The sequence below is a fragment of the Python bivittatus genome, unplaced genomic scaffold (genome assembly GCF_059951505.1).
Source record: "Python bivittatus isolate LINGU-HERP-01145 unplaced genomic scaffold, Pbiv_v1 ctg000080_np1212, whole genome shotgun sequence".
NCBI classification, from domain to species: domain Eukaryota; kingdom Metazoa; phylum Chordata; class Lepidosauria; order Squamata; family Pythonidae; genus Python; species Python bivittatus.
This window is the reverse complement of record NW_028277035.1, coordinates 4469799-4488173: the sequence shown is the minus strand read 5'-3', so window position 1 is coordinate 4488173 and position 18375 is coordinate 4469799. Positions and strand designations below refer to the sequence as shown.

The window sequence follows — 18375 nt, the reverse complement described above, 5'->3', positions numbered from 1 at the left end:
CACGAACGCTTCTGTTCACGACCAATTCGGGTCACGAACAGCACCATTCGCAAAATTTTGCTTCCGTCCGCGAACTCCGCTTCGGGTGACGACAGGATCCGTGGCCATTTTCCCTGCCGTGACACGTGGTCGTGGCTTCCTGTAGGGAGGGGGACTCTCCCTCCAAGCAATAACCGCCTCCCTACCCGCCTTCCTGTTCTCCACGCCAGAAGTCGCCTCGAGCAAGGTCAGCGTTCTCTCTCTTCGTACTGTACTGTACTGTACTTTGTTTCATATTTTTGTGGTTTAAAAAAAAAATGCATATGGTTCAGAACGGATTAACCGTATTTACATTGAACCTTATGGGAAAATTTGATTCGGGTCGCGACCAATTTGGGTCGCGACCAGAGTCGCAGAACGAATTAAGTTCGTGACCCAAGGTACCACTGTAGATATGCTCTGTGTCTGTGAAACTAGGAGAAAGGGAAGGATGTAACAGATTGAACTAAAGGTGGTCTGGTTAGTGACTGAGTGAGCAAGGCAAGTAAAAGGAGGTTGGCAGATGATGTCAAGGGAGAGTCAGTTGTTGTTGTTGTTGTTGTTGTTGTTGTTCCATCAGAAAAACGGAAATGGAAGGAAGTGCTGCCATGGCCAGGCAAACATATATCCTCCAGATTTTTTGGACAGTTCCTTGCCTTTTGGGCCATGCTGGCTAAGGTCGATGGGAGTTGAAGACCAATGTATCAGGACAAACCACCTTGCCTGACCCAGATATAAATCAGTCCTTGAGCATTGTAGGAAAAATCATTTCTTAAATGGGATATTTTGATATTTTCTAAATAAGCACCAGGCTCTTCTCTAGGATGGGAAACAAGAACAATGTCCAAACAATCTTAGAACTGGTTCTGGATTTACTGTAGCCTCAAGCTATCTATGATCCCATACCTTCCTGTATATGGATTAACATGATTTTGGAAGAGGGCTTGGAAGGGAAAAGATTGAGCAGTTTTTCTCCCCTTCCTCCATAACCCATTATCAAATTCAGCCTCCGAGGACTTGCATTAAAATCCTGATGCTGTCAAGAATCTCTCAGCGGACCACCACACACTTTTTTTAACCTGGAAAGCACTACAGAATTGTGATGAGGGACGGTCTGATGGCTGGAATAGCATGGGGAAACTTCCAGTGCACGACAGAGTTGGTGGAGTGGGTCTGAAAGCTGGAATACCAAAAATAGCAAGCACTTGAAGAGATATACTGAGTATTGATGATTACAGGGGCTTTTATGCAGTTTCATTCAAAAAGCAATTTTGAGTGATTTACAAAAGTGGTATACAATAAATTGTACAGTATATTACATTATAATAACAACTTCAAAGAAATGAAAACATAATCATAACTACAGCCTTAGAAGAAGTGCTCATATGCATTCCAGATACATACATCCTCCCTATCAATCCCAGAACGTCTACTTTGAAAAATATACCTTCTCTGATCAAATTAGCAATGAGGGTGCTGATTTTATTCCTATAGGAAGCTGATGCCATGGCAGTAAACTTGTACATCTGTCTGCCAGTTCTGTCATTGTCACGTCCACCAAAAAGGTTACAAAACTGGGTCAGGGGATGGGAGAAAATAGCCCAGTTCTTACCTGTATTTTTTAAAGGAGAGGCCCATATGCTGCTTCATCTGCTGCAGCCCGTGGTAGTCCGTATAAATGAGATCGAAGGGCAAAGGAACCATCAAGGGACAATTACCTCGGCCAGGTGGCACTCCTAAGTTACTGGAAAGAATAAATTGGTGAGTTGCATTTGGGTACAGAGGAAAGGAAATATGACAATCTGTTCAAAAGAATTAACACTGTGAAACTGTTTGGGAAATAGGTACTATTCTAAATAGGCTGGGTCCACACAACACTCTGGATTAAGCTAGAATGGAGTTGGGTAGTTTGTGATACAGCAGTTATAGGAACCCAGCCATTGTCTTAGCATGTTGTGTGAACCAAGCCACAACATTAAACTGTGATACTGCTGGGTGAAAACAGTGACTGTATTTCATTAACAAGGATTCAGGGTTGAATGTGTTGTATGAACTTGGTCATAGTGAAATAACTAAGGGAGAGATTCTAAGTTGACCCATCAGTTTCCAAGAAAGAGCCAACAAGCCCACAGTACCTCAAAGGCTTAATCCAAAGCATGTTCATTGAGGATTCAGTGGACTGTCTCCCAATTTATTACCTATATGATTGTAGCCCAATTTTTTGCCTATAGCCATGTTTTCAGAGAGTAGGTCACAAACTCCCAGGGGTGCATGAGGCAATGGATGGAGGGTCACTCAAGAATGCCTCTTCTATACTAAGGATTCCAGAACTCTGAATATTCTATGTGGTTTCTTAAAACTCCTCCTTTCCAAGGAGGAGGAATCGTGCCTGGAGGGCACAAGACTTTTATGCAAAACTCTATCAGACCTGACCCTGGGCAGAGGGAACCATGAAGGAGGGAGAGCAGAGAAAGAAGATGGGCTCTGTAATTTCAGTGAAACTGAGCTGGCAGAGAAAATGCCAAAAAGAACTGACAGCCTGCCGATGTTTTGCAAGCTGTAGCATTTTAAGTGAATCTGATTTAAGGTAAAGAAGCACATTTTTCATTCTTTCTTTTTTTCTTGACTTCCAGATTTCAGGAATTATGGAAAAGTAAGCAAGATTATTCTGGTTTGACACCTTATTGGCTTTTGTTTTGTTTTGCTTATCATATATGGTTCTAGCATTGTTTTATTTGATACATAGACTAACATTTAATTATTAGATATGGTATATTTATTTCTTGCCCAGCCCTAACTCCAATGAAATCAGTTATATTCATCTCTCCATCCATGATCAGCTTATAGCACCAGAGGGGTAGCCTAAGAACGATGGTTGCTCTCTGCCAAGCGGTGTAAATGTTATTGGTATGTAGCCATGGCAATGTGTCCCAGATGACTTGGAAAGAAAGCTATTGTACCTGGAAGAGCTGACACGCTGGTGTTGGCAGTTACCAGGACACTGTTAAAATGTATATGACTGGATAGTATAGCTCTGTGGCAGCACTGGTGGCTACCAGGGCGTTGCATAGTCCTGAGGCTCTGGATATCACCCAGAAAATTGCAACACCAAAGAACACTGTTGACCTAGAACATCTTAAGTGGCATCCAAGTGTGGAAAGACTGTACCAAATTGCTCACATATAATGCTGTACTGGCAGCTTTAACTGAGATGCAACTACCTCAGTGTGGCAGGAAGGAGATTTACAACATAGATGGTTCTGAATACACACACCTGTATCATTCTGGTGGTGAACATCTGCTACAAGCATAAGATTCATAGTCAATAATAGGTACAACAACTTGATAACACCTTTTGAAGCAGTTTGGACTGTACTGCCATTTTGACCTCCATTGGAACCTTATCTTGTGTATGTTCTACTACAATTGTCTCATTTCTTGATAGTGTGTAGGAGGTACTGTGCTGGCCTTACATGCTTGAGATGTTGAGATCATGTGAACAGTGCTAGGTTTGACACTATTTGCTTTAAGTCTTTTATATTTGCTTTTCTATGGCCTTGGTTGGCATTATGGAGGCAGCCATTATACCTGAAAGGGGGACTCCTGGAAAACCTGCTCCAGAAACAAAATCAACAGAGCCCTTCTTTCAATGGAACTGTACCAATTACTATCATTGCATCCTATGCACCAACAGAGATATGCAGTGAGGACAAAATAGATCATTTTCTATACTGAACCACAAAACCCCCAAAAGAGGTTCCTCATGTTGGCAGGTGATCTAAATGCACAGATTAATAAACTGTGGTTTGGCTGGGAAGAAGCTGTGAGCAAATTTGGGTCTGGTAGCATGAATGAAAATGGCTTGGGCTGCTCAGTTTTGCATCATTATACTCACTGGTCATTTGCAACAGTTTATTCCAGCCAAGCCCATTCATCAGTTCGTTTCGTATTCACAAGCACTAAATGCTGCTTCTACAATCTATGCTTCTATTCCTGATCGGCAAGCACATCAGGTCTGCTGTTAATGATGTCCAGGTGCTGAGAAGTGCAGAAGGAGGGTCAGATCATAACTGGTTTGATGCAAGATCAAACTGAAATTGAAAGCTATTATCACACGGCCATCCACCACTTTCACTCCAGTTGAACTCGCTACTGGTCCAGCAACACCATGAAGCTATTTAGATAGAACTACACAACAAATTTGAAGTCCTGCTCCCAAGTGAAGGTGATGACAATGTAGAGGAGCCATGGTTTGAAATCAGAGAAACTATCAACTCATCAAGAGAAACGATCTGCCTTTGCAGGGAGAAAGACAGTACTAAAAAATGGATAACAGATGATACGACTGACTTGATATAAGGAAAAAAATGTGGCTACCCTTGCAAATCCAAGAAAGACAAAAAACCTGACAAAACCAAGCTGAAAGTGAAAAGGAGCCCTATATGGACAACACAGCTGCAGAAGTGGTGGCAGCAGCTGGGCACCGTGACCAACAGGCATTCTTTTCAACTTTGAAAGTACTGTCAGGGAAGGCCAGCTGACCCAGAATGAGCATTTACAGTGCAACAGGGTGAGTTGCTAAAACAACAGCCAAAAATGCTAGAAAGCTGGAAACAGCATTTTGATTTAGCCTTAAATTGTAATCCACCAGCAGCATTAGAACAGGAACTAGATGATCCAGGATCATCCTCTAATATGGCCTGTGAATCTGAGTCAAGCAAAACAGAGATCAGTGCAGCTATTAAATGACTTAAAAATGACAGAGCTGCAGGACCTGACCAAGACACTGTGGAGGTGCTAAAGGCAGGTGGGCCTGTAGTACTTCACAGGCTATTCTCAACAGTATGGAAAGAACAGGTCCTTCTTGACTGGAAATCTGCTGATATTGTGCTTATGTTTGAAAAGGGTGATGAAACATGATATGAAAATTATAATGGAATCAGCCTCCTCTCATTTAGCAGCTATCTGGTTTAGCAACTATTCACAAATACGACAGTAATTTTTTAAAAAAATAATTTTCCAACCAATGCGCACACGTACGACCAAATTTTGTGTGCCTAACAGCAACGCACACTGGAGTAAGAATAATGCTGGCGTTCTGCATGAGAGAACTTTATCTGAATGAGACAGCAGCAACCAGTGATCCTTGCAGCATCTCTCTCTCTCTCTCTGTCACGTGGTTTCTTTAGTGACCATTTTGCTTCCAAGTTAGGAACAGATTGTGGTTGCTAAATGAGGAGAGGGTGTAGCCAATGCAAGAATCCTCCACCTGGGAAGAGCAATCTGGCTTTAGACCAAGCCACAGCTGTGTGGACCAGATTTTCACTGTCAGTCAAGTATTTGAGGAGTGTATTTGCTGTGGAAAACAAACTACTGCTGTGTTTACAGAGTTCAAGAGTGTCTTTGGCAGCATCTACTGGGACTTTACATGGAAAGTTATTTTGGCAACTGGCATACCCAGCAAACTCTTCTGAATCATTGCTGCCTTTTACAACAGCACTCCTTGGACTATTACAATGCATCCTGACAAAACTAGCTCCTTAACAGTCAAAATAGGGGTGAGACAAGAGTGTGCATTACCACCATTGTTATTCAGTGTGGTGATAGATTGGATAATGGGGGAAAGCATCCTGAGCATACAGCTTAATGTGGCACAGATAAGCTGAACTTCACAGATACAACATACACCAATGATATTGTTTTCATAGACGAATTGGAACTGAAGGCACAGGAGCTATTAGCTGTCATAAGCAAAACAGCAGAGAGGCCCAGGCTATGAATAAATACGAAACAAAAACAAAAACAAAAAACAAGGCCATGTCACCTGATGGCAACAAATTAACCTTGCCCTTAGAGGTGCACCAATTGAGCAGGTGCATGAGTTCAAATACCTAGACTCTCTGATCTCTGCATCAATGATCACTGTATCCACTAATGCTGTTACACAAATTGATAATGCTCAAGGGGCTTTTACTAGTTTACAGTGTGCTTCTAGAAGAAGAAAAACATCAGCCTGAAAACAAAGATGAAAGTATTCAATGCAGCCATCATGTTAGTCTTGCTCTAGGGAGAGGAAACATGGATATTGCTGACTCAGGACCTATGGAAGCTGTGTGATCAGGAGCAGAAAGAGGACATTTCACAGATATGCAGTCAATAGTGCATAATTCAGAATAAGGTTTGGCAATAATGCCTTCACTGGCTTGGGAACGTCTGGAGAATGGACTAGGTGACTGCTGGGAAGACAATGTCCACCTGGCAGGAAAGCAACAAAATATAACCTCCCCCCATGAGACCTGTATCAGCAAGACAGAGGCTGAAGCACAGTGGCTACTCTCTAATATCTGCTCAGAACACAGAAACTGGATGGGTCTCTGCAGGGACTTATTAGCCATGCCCACTACAGCTCCAGTAATGATACCCTTCCATTTATGTGGCTGTCTTGCTGGTACTAGAGTACATGAATGTATGAACGAATTAGCAAGGAATTGCATGGATTAATTTTTCTATTTTAAGGGGTCATGCTACTGCAAATTTGGGACCACATGGTAGTGTGAGACTAGGCTGAAGCTGCCATAACCTAAAGATGAAGCAGGCACGTAAGCAGAGAGGACAAAAGCCAGGAAACTTATCTGTGGGATCCCTTCAGGGAGGTAAATAAGAAGGAAGCAAGTCATTAAGGAAAAAAACAAAGGACCTAAACCAGAAAAAAAAAAGTTGGGCCTGAGCACATGGAAACCCCAATCTCATCAACAACTGCCAGACTTGTGAATCAACAAAGCAAGGACTTTTGGGGATAAAAGGGGTCCCAAAGCCCACCTACTCTGAGTCGTCTGAGTTATCTGAGCTGAGTCATCTGAGTTACATTTGGATCCAGACTTGGCGGCTTCCGTCCCTCTAGCTAGTGGTCTCCGTGTATTACAAAGAACCTCTTGTGCCTCAGTGTTCGGTTGGAAGTGATTTGTGTGTATCCCTAATTATTTCCCCGCTGTTGACCAGGGCTGTGTGTCTGTCTGCTCCAGCCACACCTATCTGGAAAACCCAGGTAGAAAGCAAGGGGGGCTGACAAGATCCGCGTGCCTCAACAGGCTGTGAGTGTGTGAGTGAATGACCATAAGCCGAACCTGGGAGTAGCATGTGTAACAGTAGCCCAGAGTTGAAGGGGAAGGGCATGGCTATAGAGGTCCAATGTCAGCGTCTGAGCTGGCACCTGGTGCAACACTGCTGACTAAGTTGCAGCCTCCATTATTCATAATTTTGAAGAGAAGAAAACACAGCATTAGAGCAGTTGGTCAAGCTTGCGTGTGATTATTATGCTTTTTTAAAAATTATTTTTACTTTCAAATAAGTGTTATCCCTTTCTACAGCATAATACTGCTTATTTCCAAGGAGATTTTTTAGCACCAAGACAATTCCATTTGAGTCTTATAGTTGTAATGGTGCAGTGATTAAAATAAGTTAAAAATGTGGAATGGCATATTTTTAGAGTTCTAACATACCATAAACGTAAAAACAATTCTCAAGTAGGAGAAAAGAAAAAAATTAATAATGTACATTACAACAGCAGTAATGCTTAAGATCTCCCTTCTAATTAGATCATGAAGTCCAGTCTATAACCACTAAGCAGGATCACTGATTCTCAAGTGATCTAATTTTTAGTTGTGGTCAATGCATGCGACAAATGTTTGCCCCAAGTAACCCCAGCACATCATCATACTGGCCACAAGTTTGAAAGTTAGAAGACTAATTTCCGGGGACAGAAAGACCTAGTTTTATTGCTTCTACTTTCAGTTGCACTCTTTTTATAGATTCTTGCTCTTTTCTCACATTCCATTTTGCTTTATGTTTATTAGAGTTTTATACTCAAGATGGCATGCTTAGCATTCCCTCCTCCTATTTTCCCCTCATCAACAAACTGTAAGCTGGGCTGAGAAAGAATGATTGACCCCAAGTCATCCAGTGAGTTCCAGTGGCTGAAGGCAGACTGGAACCTGGGTGTCCCATCTCCTGGTCCAACACCATGCCCACTACACCACACTGGCTGTTGCTTTGTATTACCCCCCAATGATCCTCCTCAGACATGCCCCACAGTTACTCTCAGTTTGTCCCTTCCTTGGAAGGCATACAGTTGTTATTCCTTCAGAAGGAAGGGGGAAGAAACAGGGGAGTCTAATCTTTTCCAGTTCATAGAAATGGTTGATATATCATCTTGGACAGGCAACCATACTTAAAGAAACAGTTTTATCTGAAATGTCTATTTTGAAATACTATTGTCTTGGCAATGCTTTTTCTCACTATGTGCTGAAAATATTCTCCTAATTTGTTATTTCCATTTCACTGTTATTTCAGTTACAGGTGAAAGGTAAAAATGCCCTGAAGTTAAGACCTAGACCTAGATATAGATAGTCAGGGCACTACAGTAATACCTTGGTTCACCAACGCTTCTAATCACGAACAATTCGGTTCGTGAACAGCAGCGTTCGCAAATTTTTGCTTCCATTTGTGAACTCCGCATCGGGTGATGAACACGACCCATGGCCATCTTCCCTGCTGTGACACGTGGTTGTGGCTTCCTCAAGGTGAGATCGCGGTCGCAGACAGACACTTGCTGTGAAGCTTTTTGGTGTCGCTTCAAGCAAGGTTAGTGTTCTCTCTCTTCATACTGTACTGTACTGTACTTTGCTTCATATTTTTGTGGTTAAAAAAAAATACATATGGTTCAGAACGGATTAACCTTATTTACATTGAATCTTATGAGGAAATTTGATTCGGTTCACAACCAATTCGGTTCGTGACCAGAATCGTGGAACAAATTAAGTTCGTGAACTGAGGCACCACTGTATTATTGTTAGATAGGAAAACCTGAAATTGAAGACTATCTTAGCCATGACATTTTACTAGGTGACTGTGAGCCAGGCACTTTCTCTCAATCCAGTCTATCTCACAAGAATCTAGAGATGAAAAAGTCATCTTAAGATTCTGGAGATAAGACATGATATCAATCTACAAGTAAACAAATATCTCTGTATCTAGATGCACATGCAAATATACGTGTGCACACTTAATGAAAAAACAGAAACCAACATGTCCAATTCTTTTTATTTCTACAGCCATGACTGTCACACTTTAGATATGTGCCCCAAACTAAGTGGATTATAAGAAAGACAAGTAGATTTTAATAAGGTCCAGGGACAGTGCTGGCCCAAGGTTTGGAAAGGTTTCACAAACTGCCATTCAAAGCCTCTCATCATTCACCCAACATTCCCTGCCTCCTTCCACCTTGAGAAAGGACAAGGAGAGGAGCAAGTTGAATCTGTTCCATCTTGCTTCCTTCAAGATGCACTAAGAGAGAGTCAGAAGGCAACACTTCATGGCCTAGTGGGTCATGAAGCATTTGGATTATCAACATGCTGATTTGCGGGTTCCTGGAGAACTTTACACACTCTTATTGCTCACTGCTCATCCTGAAGGGACCAATATGTCTCTACATACTGATGGGTAGAGAGGGAAAAAGGAGGTCTCTTTCACCTTCTCCCTCTCAGACTGGAATTTCTAAAAGAAAAGGCTGAGCATTAGCTCAAGAGCAAATGCTCAAGTCATACTCTGGGCTGAAACTAGGAAACACTTAGAAGAAAACTAAGGAAGGAAAGGATCACAATACATTGCAGTGTAAGGGGAAAATAGATCTTTGGTGTATGGGTGTCTTAGCTGGTGATAAGTGGTTGCAGCTGCTTCATTGCTCTTGTCGCAAAGAATAGACGCCCCTGCACCACACACAACACCAACAGCTGGTGAGTGGCTAAGACAGGCTACTTATGGGCAATTTAATGCTAAGTGGTTGGCTGGAAACACAATATGAGCAGAGGGTCTCAGACAGACACTTAAAAGTAATGACATGATGCAAACCAGCACAGAAGGGCTTGGGTGACTATTACAGAGGGACAGGTCAACTTTCTAAAGCTTTTCTGGTGCTTGTTAAATAGCTGGGAATACAATACAGCTGAAAAGAAAGGTGGGACAGAATCAGAAGGGAAAAGGCTCCTGTCACTCCGAGCAGCATTAAGAGAAAAGTGGGGTATGAGAACTCTAAGACCCTGCCCATATTGTGTTTCTGGCCCTGCAGACTTGAGAACTGCACACCCCTGTCAGACTTGCAAGAACACTGTTGGCAATGCCTTGAATGGTTTTTAACACTACTACCAACTGCGGCCTAATGCTGAGAGTTTTGAAGCACGTAACTTCAGAATCATTGGGGATAAGACACTTCAATGGGGTTGTGCAGTGATTTGGAATCTGTTCCTAAAAGGTACTTTGGAATGTGTGGGGTTGTGAACTTAACAACCCTGTACTTCTTTAAATTGATTGCTTCTTTTCCTGGGTCATGTGGCAAAGGGCAGCCATGAAATTCTGGGAAAAGAGGCAGCTGTTCTAAGGAGTTGCAGACAGTATGTTCATCTCTTTATTTAGATCAGGGTTTCTCAACCTGGGCAACTTTAAGATGTGTGGACTTCAACTCCCAGAATTCCCCAGGCTGGGGAATTCTGGGAGTTGAAATCCACACATCTTAAAGTTGCCCAGGTTGAGAAATACTGATTAAGATTCTCAGAGATACTCAGCGATAAAGTAGTGGCATAAAGATTCCACTGGAGTTAGACAGCCAATAAATATAAATAAATAAATAAGTAAGTAAGTAAGTATTTTTGGGCTCAGAGCTACACTTCGCTTATAAATGACATCCCCAGGCTAGACTCCTAAAGTGGACAGGTCCAGATCAAAGACATGAGCAGGGTATGGACAAAGATAAAAAATAGCAGGCAGGACTTACGAAGGAATTTGATTCATTTCATTTAGAGCTACACATACTGTGTTCCCTTTCATGGTAAGCAATGTGATGCAAAACACAGAAAGGAAATAAGAAACAGTAAGCCTAAGCCATTAAAGGCATCATCTCTGATTCTTCAATAGAGCTTAACATTTACTACCACCTATGCGGTCCTATTTTCATACACACACACACAACAATCCAGATGGCATCCATTTCTTACTTTCGGACATTGTTTTTAGCCTTTCGCTTATGATTAAACCTATACCTTTATTTCTCTGCATATGTTCATCAACTCCACTCCAGAAGGTCCTACAATCATGGAATGTGAGACTTGGAAGGAATCTTGGAGGTCACATAGTCCAACCCTTTGTCCATTTCAGAAACCCACTGCTATGCATCTTCAATAGATGGCCATGCAGCCTCTGCTTAAACATCTCCAGTGAAGGAGAGTCAATCTTCTCCAGAGGCAATTTGTGGTATTGTTTGACAGCTCTTACCATTTGGAATTTTTCCAGATGTTCAACCATCTGATTTAAATCTATTGTGTCTTGTTCTGTCTTCTGAAACAGTTTTGAACAATTCTGCCCCATCTTCTAGATGACAGCTCTTCAGCTAGTTGAAGACAATTATCAGGTTTTCCTGCAGTCTTTTCTTCTTCAGGCTAAACATATCCAGTGTCTCCAACCATTCCTTGTAAGTTTTCCAGGCCCTTTATCATTTTGGTTGCTCTCCTCTGGACAATTTATCAATATCCAACCTAAAATGTGGTGCCTTAGACTGGGCACAATATTCTAAGTGTGGTCTGTCCAACACAGAACAGACAGGAACAATTACTTTGTTTGATTTTGACACTACTGGAATTGCATCTACCTTTTTTTTGCAGCTGCATCAGACTATGGGTTTATATTCAGTTTTTGATCTACCAAGACACCCAGATCCTTTCTGTATAGCCTGCTGCCCAGTATGATCCCTTCCATCCTATGCCTGGTTTTTTCTACAAATGTAGGATTTTGCATTTGTGTTAATTAATGAGAAATTTCTCGTTTCTCTTTTCTGTCCATTATTCCAGCTTCTCAGGATCCTCCTGAAACTTACTACTGTCTTGTAAGGCAGTTTTTTTCCACCTCTGCACCTTTGAGATATGTAGACTTAAACTCTCAGAACTCTCCAGTCCACACATCTTAAAGGTGCGGAGGTTGAGAAACACTGCTCTGAGGTGTTTACTATCTCCCCATCTAGGTTTTATCTGCAAAAAATATCATATTTTCTAACCTTATATCCAAATATTTCTAAATACGTTGCAGCACAAGGACTACAACAGAGCCTGTAGTATGCAGCTCAAAACTTCCTTCCAGCTTGATGCTAATCTATTAGCATATACCCATGAACATAAGTTTGACTGGAAAGAGTAAATCAAACACCACATATGGTTCTTCATTGCCTAGTGATTCATAGTCCTAGCACTGTCTCCAAGACTATGTTTGGTTATGTCATTTGTTCTCATGTAGTTCAGCAGAAAGGGATATTTGTCAGTAGGTTTGAAGACTCTTGGGAGTTACATCCTCAATCTGTGTCAGACTTTCCTTGTAGCAATCTATCTAGAACTTCTCTGTGCGTACGTGCACGTGTGTGTGTGACACATGTGGCCTAAAGCAAAGATTTCTTTAACACTGACATGTAGAACTAAATCAAAGCGTTTTTTTTTAACAAAGCCTCTTTTTTTCGCTTTATTAGCCATTTTATTAGCCATTTTAAGAATAAGAAAGCATGACAGAGTTTTTCAAGTATCAATGAGTACTTCAGATTAGATCCCAGAAAAATGTGAGATATACAGTATTTATTAGAATGACTTACAAAGCAAATGTATTTGTATGTAGTAGGATGAATAATAAAGCAGAAAGCTCAGCCTAAAAACAAAAGGTCTCTTCTAAAATAGGTTTTAAAAGTATAATTGCATAAAACTAAAAATCTCAGTTGCATAACAGACATGAACCACTGTGTATACATTTCACAGGGTTCAGATTCTCTTGCCTGCAGAAAGTACAATTTTGTTACAATTCCTTCCTTCATTCTTTCTAATAGGAAAAAAAGTCCTATTGGGTTGTAGAGACATTAGATGCAATTCAAGATTGCACAGGGGAAGGCAGGAAGGTTATCGCTATCACGGAGAAGTGTGATAACATTTATCTCTGTGCTTTCAGGAGCGGAGGGTAATCGGCTGGGAGCTTTATGACCTACAAGGCAAAGAAATTTCAGCAGCTCAGGGGTTGTAATGCATAGAGAATAACTAAAAGCGGGAAATCTCTGAAGGTTGTCTGAACTGGGTTTCTTCTTGTTATAATGAAAAAAAAAATCCCACAGTTGTTCACTTGCCTCAATTAGCTGCATGCATCTGTATAGAGTAGTGACTGGAAAGGTTGCATAGGTGTGTAAAGGCTTGAAAGAACGAGGGAGAAGCTTCCTGGCTTCTTCACATTTATTCATGCCAATTCTTATTTATTCCAACAGCTGCCACCTGCTATGGTTCCAAAAGTATGAGTAAGACAGAGCTCTTCCTGAAATTGAATTCTCATCTTGCTACATGGCATTTGGCAAGTCACGGCATCCATTTATCTCCTGGCAAGCAAAAAAGGTGTCAGATCTGGACACTATGATTACATATCTCCAGCCTTCAAAGTGGATCTCTCTTGATTGCTCTGAATAATTATAAACGGTATGAAAGTAGGTTTTGTTGTGCATGTCTCTGTATGTGGATGGATCAATGGATGGATTAGATAGATAGATAGATAGATAGATAGATAGATAGATAGATAGATAGATAGATAGATAGATAGATAGATAGATAGATATTTTTACTGATCTAGAAAAGATACATAAAGGAGCAAAAAAGATCAGAATTTTATTAGTCCATAGTAGAATAAAACTGTAAAACTGACATACTATAAAAGGTTGTCATAAGAATGTTAAGATGAAACTTGCAAAGCATTTTGCAAATTAAATATGCTAGATGAACACTCTGATCACCAAATATAGCTCCTTCTGAAATCTATTTTCTTTTCTATTTTTAATTGCCAAGTTTAGCCTGCTGAGAGATTTTATAAGAACCTGTTGTACTTTAATTCCTTGTATATGAATGACTCAGGAAAAAAACAAAACACAGGCCTGCAATGGCATTTTCTGCAGTATAACAGTGGCTACAAATTACAGCCTACCATTGCAATTTGCATTTCTCATAAAAGCAAAAGCCAACATATTGGCTAGTTTAAAATCAGTACATTTTCATACCATATATTGACTGAGCCATATTATTTGGTGAACCGGCCTATACGTTTTCTTCAGCTGAAAATTTTGCATTCACTATCTGTCCCTATTTATCTTTCACATCTAACATATTCTAACTTAAGTACTGAGCTTGTTTCAGCCTACACCTTGAAGCTTTATTTCCACAGTTTCTCCTTCTTTAAACAATCTCTATTCAAGCTTTATCATCTGGCAGTTAAGTCAACTAATTTTCTACTAAACCCAATTTCACTCATGGCTGGAGTGAAATCTTGGTAATTTTTCCTCATGCCATGTACTATTAATGGTGCTTGAAATTATGCAAATAAAATTGGACACAAATGCTTTCTTTGCCAAGAGCTTAACAGATTTGTTTAGGGGAGAAAATGAACTTTGCATCCAGGGCCAGTCATTTCTGAAAACTTAATCTTAAAAGAGGAGGAGAAGAATTTACTAGTGAAATCTGATTGGGTTCCAAGGTACCCTCTTTCTCAGATTCTACAGACTTCTTACAAGGGTATCATTAATTAAGATAGCTCTGGAACATGCTATAACAAAGCTAATGAACAGAAAAATTTCTGCAAAATGAATCTCAGTTGCTTTTATTGAATAAAAAGTAACATGAGCAATAGCTGACATAGTTTAGTTTCCCCTTTAATTAAACTGCTTAACAGTGTTGTGTTCACCTACTCAGCAAAGCTGTGCTACCTTAAGGGCATCTGTCTTGAACATCTGCGCATATCCCAGAATAAATATGTAGCCTGCATTTCCCCCACTATTTCCCACTTATAAGTAATTTACCCAGCCAAGAGACCATTTTGAAGCTTATATGACAGATTCAGATTACAGCAGGATGACTTTACAGCCCATTGACCTATTTTCAAATTAAGCTGAGTTTTGCTTCCAAGTTATTGATCCCTGAGCAAAAACATCCAGCACAAAATATATCTAGAGGGATCTCTGCTTTCTTACAGAAGACAGGCCAATATTCTAATTTCTCTGCTGTTGATCCTTCTTAACTATAAATGGAAACACTGGAAAAGCAAGGGGGGGAAAGACTTAACCCTAATTACATGAAATCCCTGGGTTTTTTTATTTATAAATGTTGGGTTAATCTAACACTGGAATTTTTGGTTTGTACCAGGAAGCAGAAGAAGGAAGCCATGGATGTGTGTATGGGAAATGAAGTGAATGAAGCTATAGGAGTGAAAAAAACAGAGAAGGCTATGGAAAAAATACCAAAGAGAAACTGGAGGTTGATAGCATGGGTGGAGAAATGGAAAATAGAATGGATGAATCCAGGGGACTGGGGCAAAAACTGGCCATGACAAAGAAAAAGATCAAGACTGCGGAGAAAAAGAAGATCTGAAGAGATGGAAAAGATGGTCAATATATGTATGCACACAGGAAGACAGCTGGGAAGTCAGTTGGCTGGCACAAGAGTGGGTGATAGTGATGGCTTAAGAAAAAGAGAGCTGTCTTTAGAGAGATGGGAACATGGTGTTCTTGTGGAGCAAAAGACTGATAATTCAAAGTGTCCTCAATCCTGCAGGCAGGTTCCTTGTCTTTTAACTTCACGAGTTTGCCTTTCTGCAATGATATTACCTTATATAGCTATCATTTTAGTAACAATGCCTACAACTGCTTCTGAATATGCCTATGGGCCCCAAATGGTTGGAAACCCTAATCTACATCTCTATATAATACTTGAGATAGAGCTCCCAAATTCAACTCCCTTGTCTTTCCCTCAGGTGCATTCATCATATTAATTTCTCCATAATTTCTTCATTGTTTTCTGGATCTTCTCAAAAAGAAGAGTATGCAATGAAGAAATGCCTCCCTACAATTTTGGGGGTAGAGGTAGGGAACAGGGATAGAGAAACATTTGTGCAATGTGTGCTTTCTATTCGTTGTTGTCACAGAGCTTCTTCATGCATGACATCATTTGTATGCTGGATGGAAGTAAGATGTAATTTTTCCTCCACTATGCAGAGAGGAGAACTATAGAGAAAGCGATATCAGAATTGGAGGAAGAGGGTTAAATTTAACATTTCTTCCTAGGAAACCCAGTGGTGTGCAGGCCATTAGATGGGACAGCTAATCTCAGCAAAGAGAAAAAAAGTTATATGGGTATCCATTTAATTTAAAATTGGAAATATAAAGTAATCTCTCTTCCTTGCAGCATGTTTGGAAAATTTGGACTTTCTTTGTACATTCTAGAGTATTCCATAATAGTTGTTTTTGCACCTCTCCAGGTAAATCATCATTGACAGCGATGAATAATAGAACTAAGATTCACCAGGGATGGCAGAGAAGTGGAAGCAAGCCTTTAGCATAATGGTTGGATTTTAATAAAGTGCTTCCCCTCGACTGCTTTCAGTCCTTGCTTGATTCACTATAATGTCTATTTGCTGCTTTCCTTCTAACCTCCCCCCTCCCCACCCCATGCAGACCCATTTAGATGTACACAGGTGGACACTGGATGATGTGTGGTGACAGAGCAGGATGTTCTCTGCATATAGCCTCACAAAATAGTCTATTAAAAATACAGGGCAATTATATAATGAGGCTCTGGTTAACATTTTATAAGTGGAGATTTTCCTCTGCTGCAAGAATTCAGTGAAATAGTCCCCATTTGAGACAAGGCGAACAACTTTTAGAAAGAAGGGAAATGTAATGGCTCACGATCTCCTTTCTTCAAGAATCAAGCCCTAAAGGGGAGGAGTTCTTCTTTTCTAGAAATTACAGGGGCGTCAAGCTGCTTATCCACTTTCCTCATGCAAATGTAGTTCATCAACCTAATCAGCTGTGTGTTCTAAGAAACAGAGTTGTTCCTCTCACTAAGGGCAACCCCTTTTATAGATGTCCTAACTGAAAATGATTGGATTTAAATAACAGTTCTACATTTCTGGAAATGTACCCTGGATGTCAGTTGCCACAGTTTATGGACAACAGAAAGCTGCACCAGGCAAGTGGGAAGCAGGAGAGATCTGCTGTATGAAGCTGAAACTACTAGATAAGCCACTGAAATGTTCTTCTGTAAGGAATAGTAGTATTACATAATAAAATTAAAATGTGGTCCTATTACATAATAAAATACATATTACATATGTAAGGAATAGTAGTACTACAGTTCCTCTTGTGCCAGAGATGTGGTCAGATTGCCACATCTATGCCTCATTCAGACATACAGTGGAGAAGTTCTTGTTTTAACAGTAAAAAGGCACATAGGAGAAGGTTGTTCAGCATCTGCCTTGCCTTGCCTTGCCTTGCCTTCCCACAGGCACTGCTGAAATCGGAGCTGGGAATGGGGAAAGGTACATTTTGGAACATTAGACAGAGATGAAATGGGGTCTACCATTTTTCTCCTATTGGATACCTCATCTTATCTGAAAAAAGACAATGCAGGAATGGCCATCTTGTCATTTCACATTTGGCCTCAGGGTCAAATTAGCACATAAAAAACATTACACCACCTTTTACTTCATGCTATATTTCTAATATTAGAGATATGTCCATATGTTGGTACTTTAAAGTGCTTTAAAAACACACACAAAGCTGAGAGCAATTTCAAGCATGAAAGAAAAAGTTGTTCTATTTTAAGTCATGTTTGTTTGCATGGGAGAAAAGGAGAGCTATTGAGCACCAACTGCTATTGGACAGCTCCTCCGTTTGTCAAAGAGAACTCCATTCCATGCTTTTATCATTGCAATAACCAAAGTTAGCATAGGTTAGACATCTCAGGGGCTCCTAGAATTGGAATGGGCCATTTAGGCCATCAGACCCAACCAGATTAGTGCATGAATCCAATTGAAAGCATCCCCAACTGATGGCTGTCTAGCCTCTGCTTGAACACATCCAATGAAGAGAACTTCCCACCTCCGCCCCCGATAAATGGTTCCAGTGACAAAGTGCTCTTACTATTAGAAAGATTTAGGAAAAAAAGGAACAAGAACTTGTCTTCTTGTAATTTAAGACCATTATTCTGCGTGCTGCACTCTGGGATGATAAAGAACAAGTCTTGACCTTCTTTTGTGTGACATTCCTTTGAGTACAAGAAAAGTGTTATCATTATCCCACTCAGTCATTTCCCCCCCTCACAGCTAAGCATTCCTAGTTCCATCAGTCCTTTGTTTTAAGACTTAGTTTGCAGTTCCCCAATAGCCCTTCTCTGAACTTGTTTCTATTTCTTTGAATGTTGCTTACAGTATGGTTCCCAGAACAAGGCATAGCCCTTGAAATAGAGTCTCATC

At 40.5% G+C, this 18375-nt stretch overlaps 1 protein-coding gene across 1 annotated transcript in view; it reads right to left on the bottom strand.

The window, feature by feature from the left end:
* The window catches only part of MGAT5B (alpha-1,6-mannosylglycoprotein 6-beta-N-acetylglucosaminyltransferase B), a 222826-nt gene that overhangs the window by 56716 nt on the left and 147735 nt on the right, over window positions 1–18375 (bottom strand). Inside the window, exon 9 of the mRNA XM_088134743.1 lies at window positions 1631–1762. Coding sequence (XP_087990869.1) covers window positions 1631–1762 — 132 coding nt within the window. The remainder of the gene's footprint in view (window positions 1–1630; window positions 1763–18375) is intronic.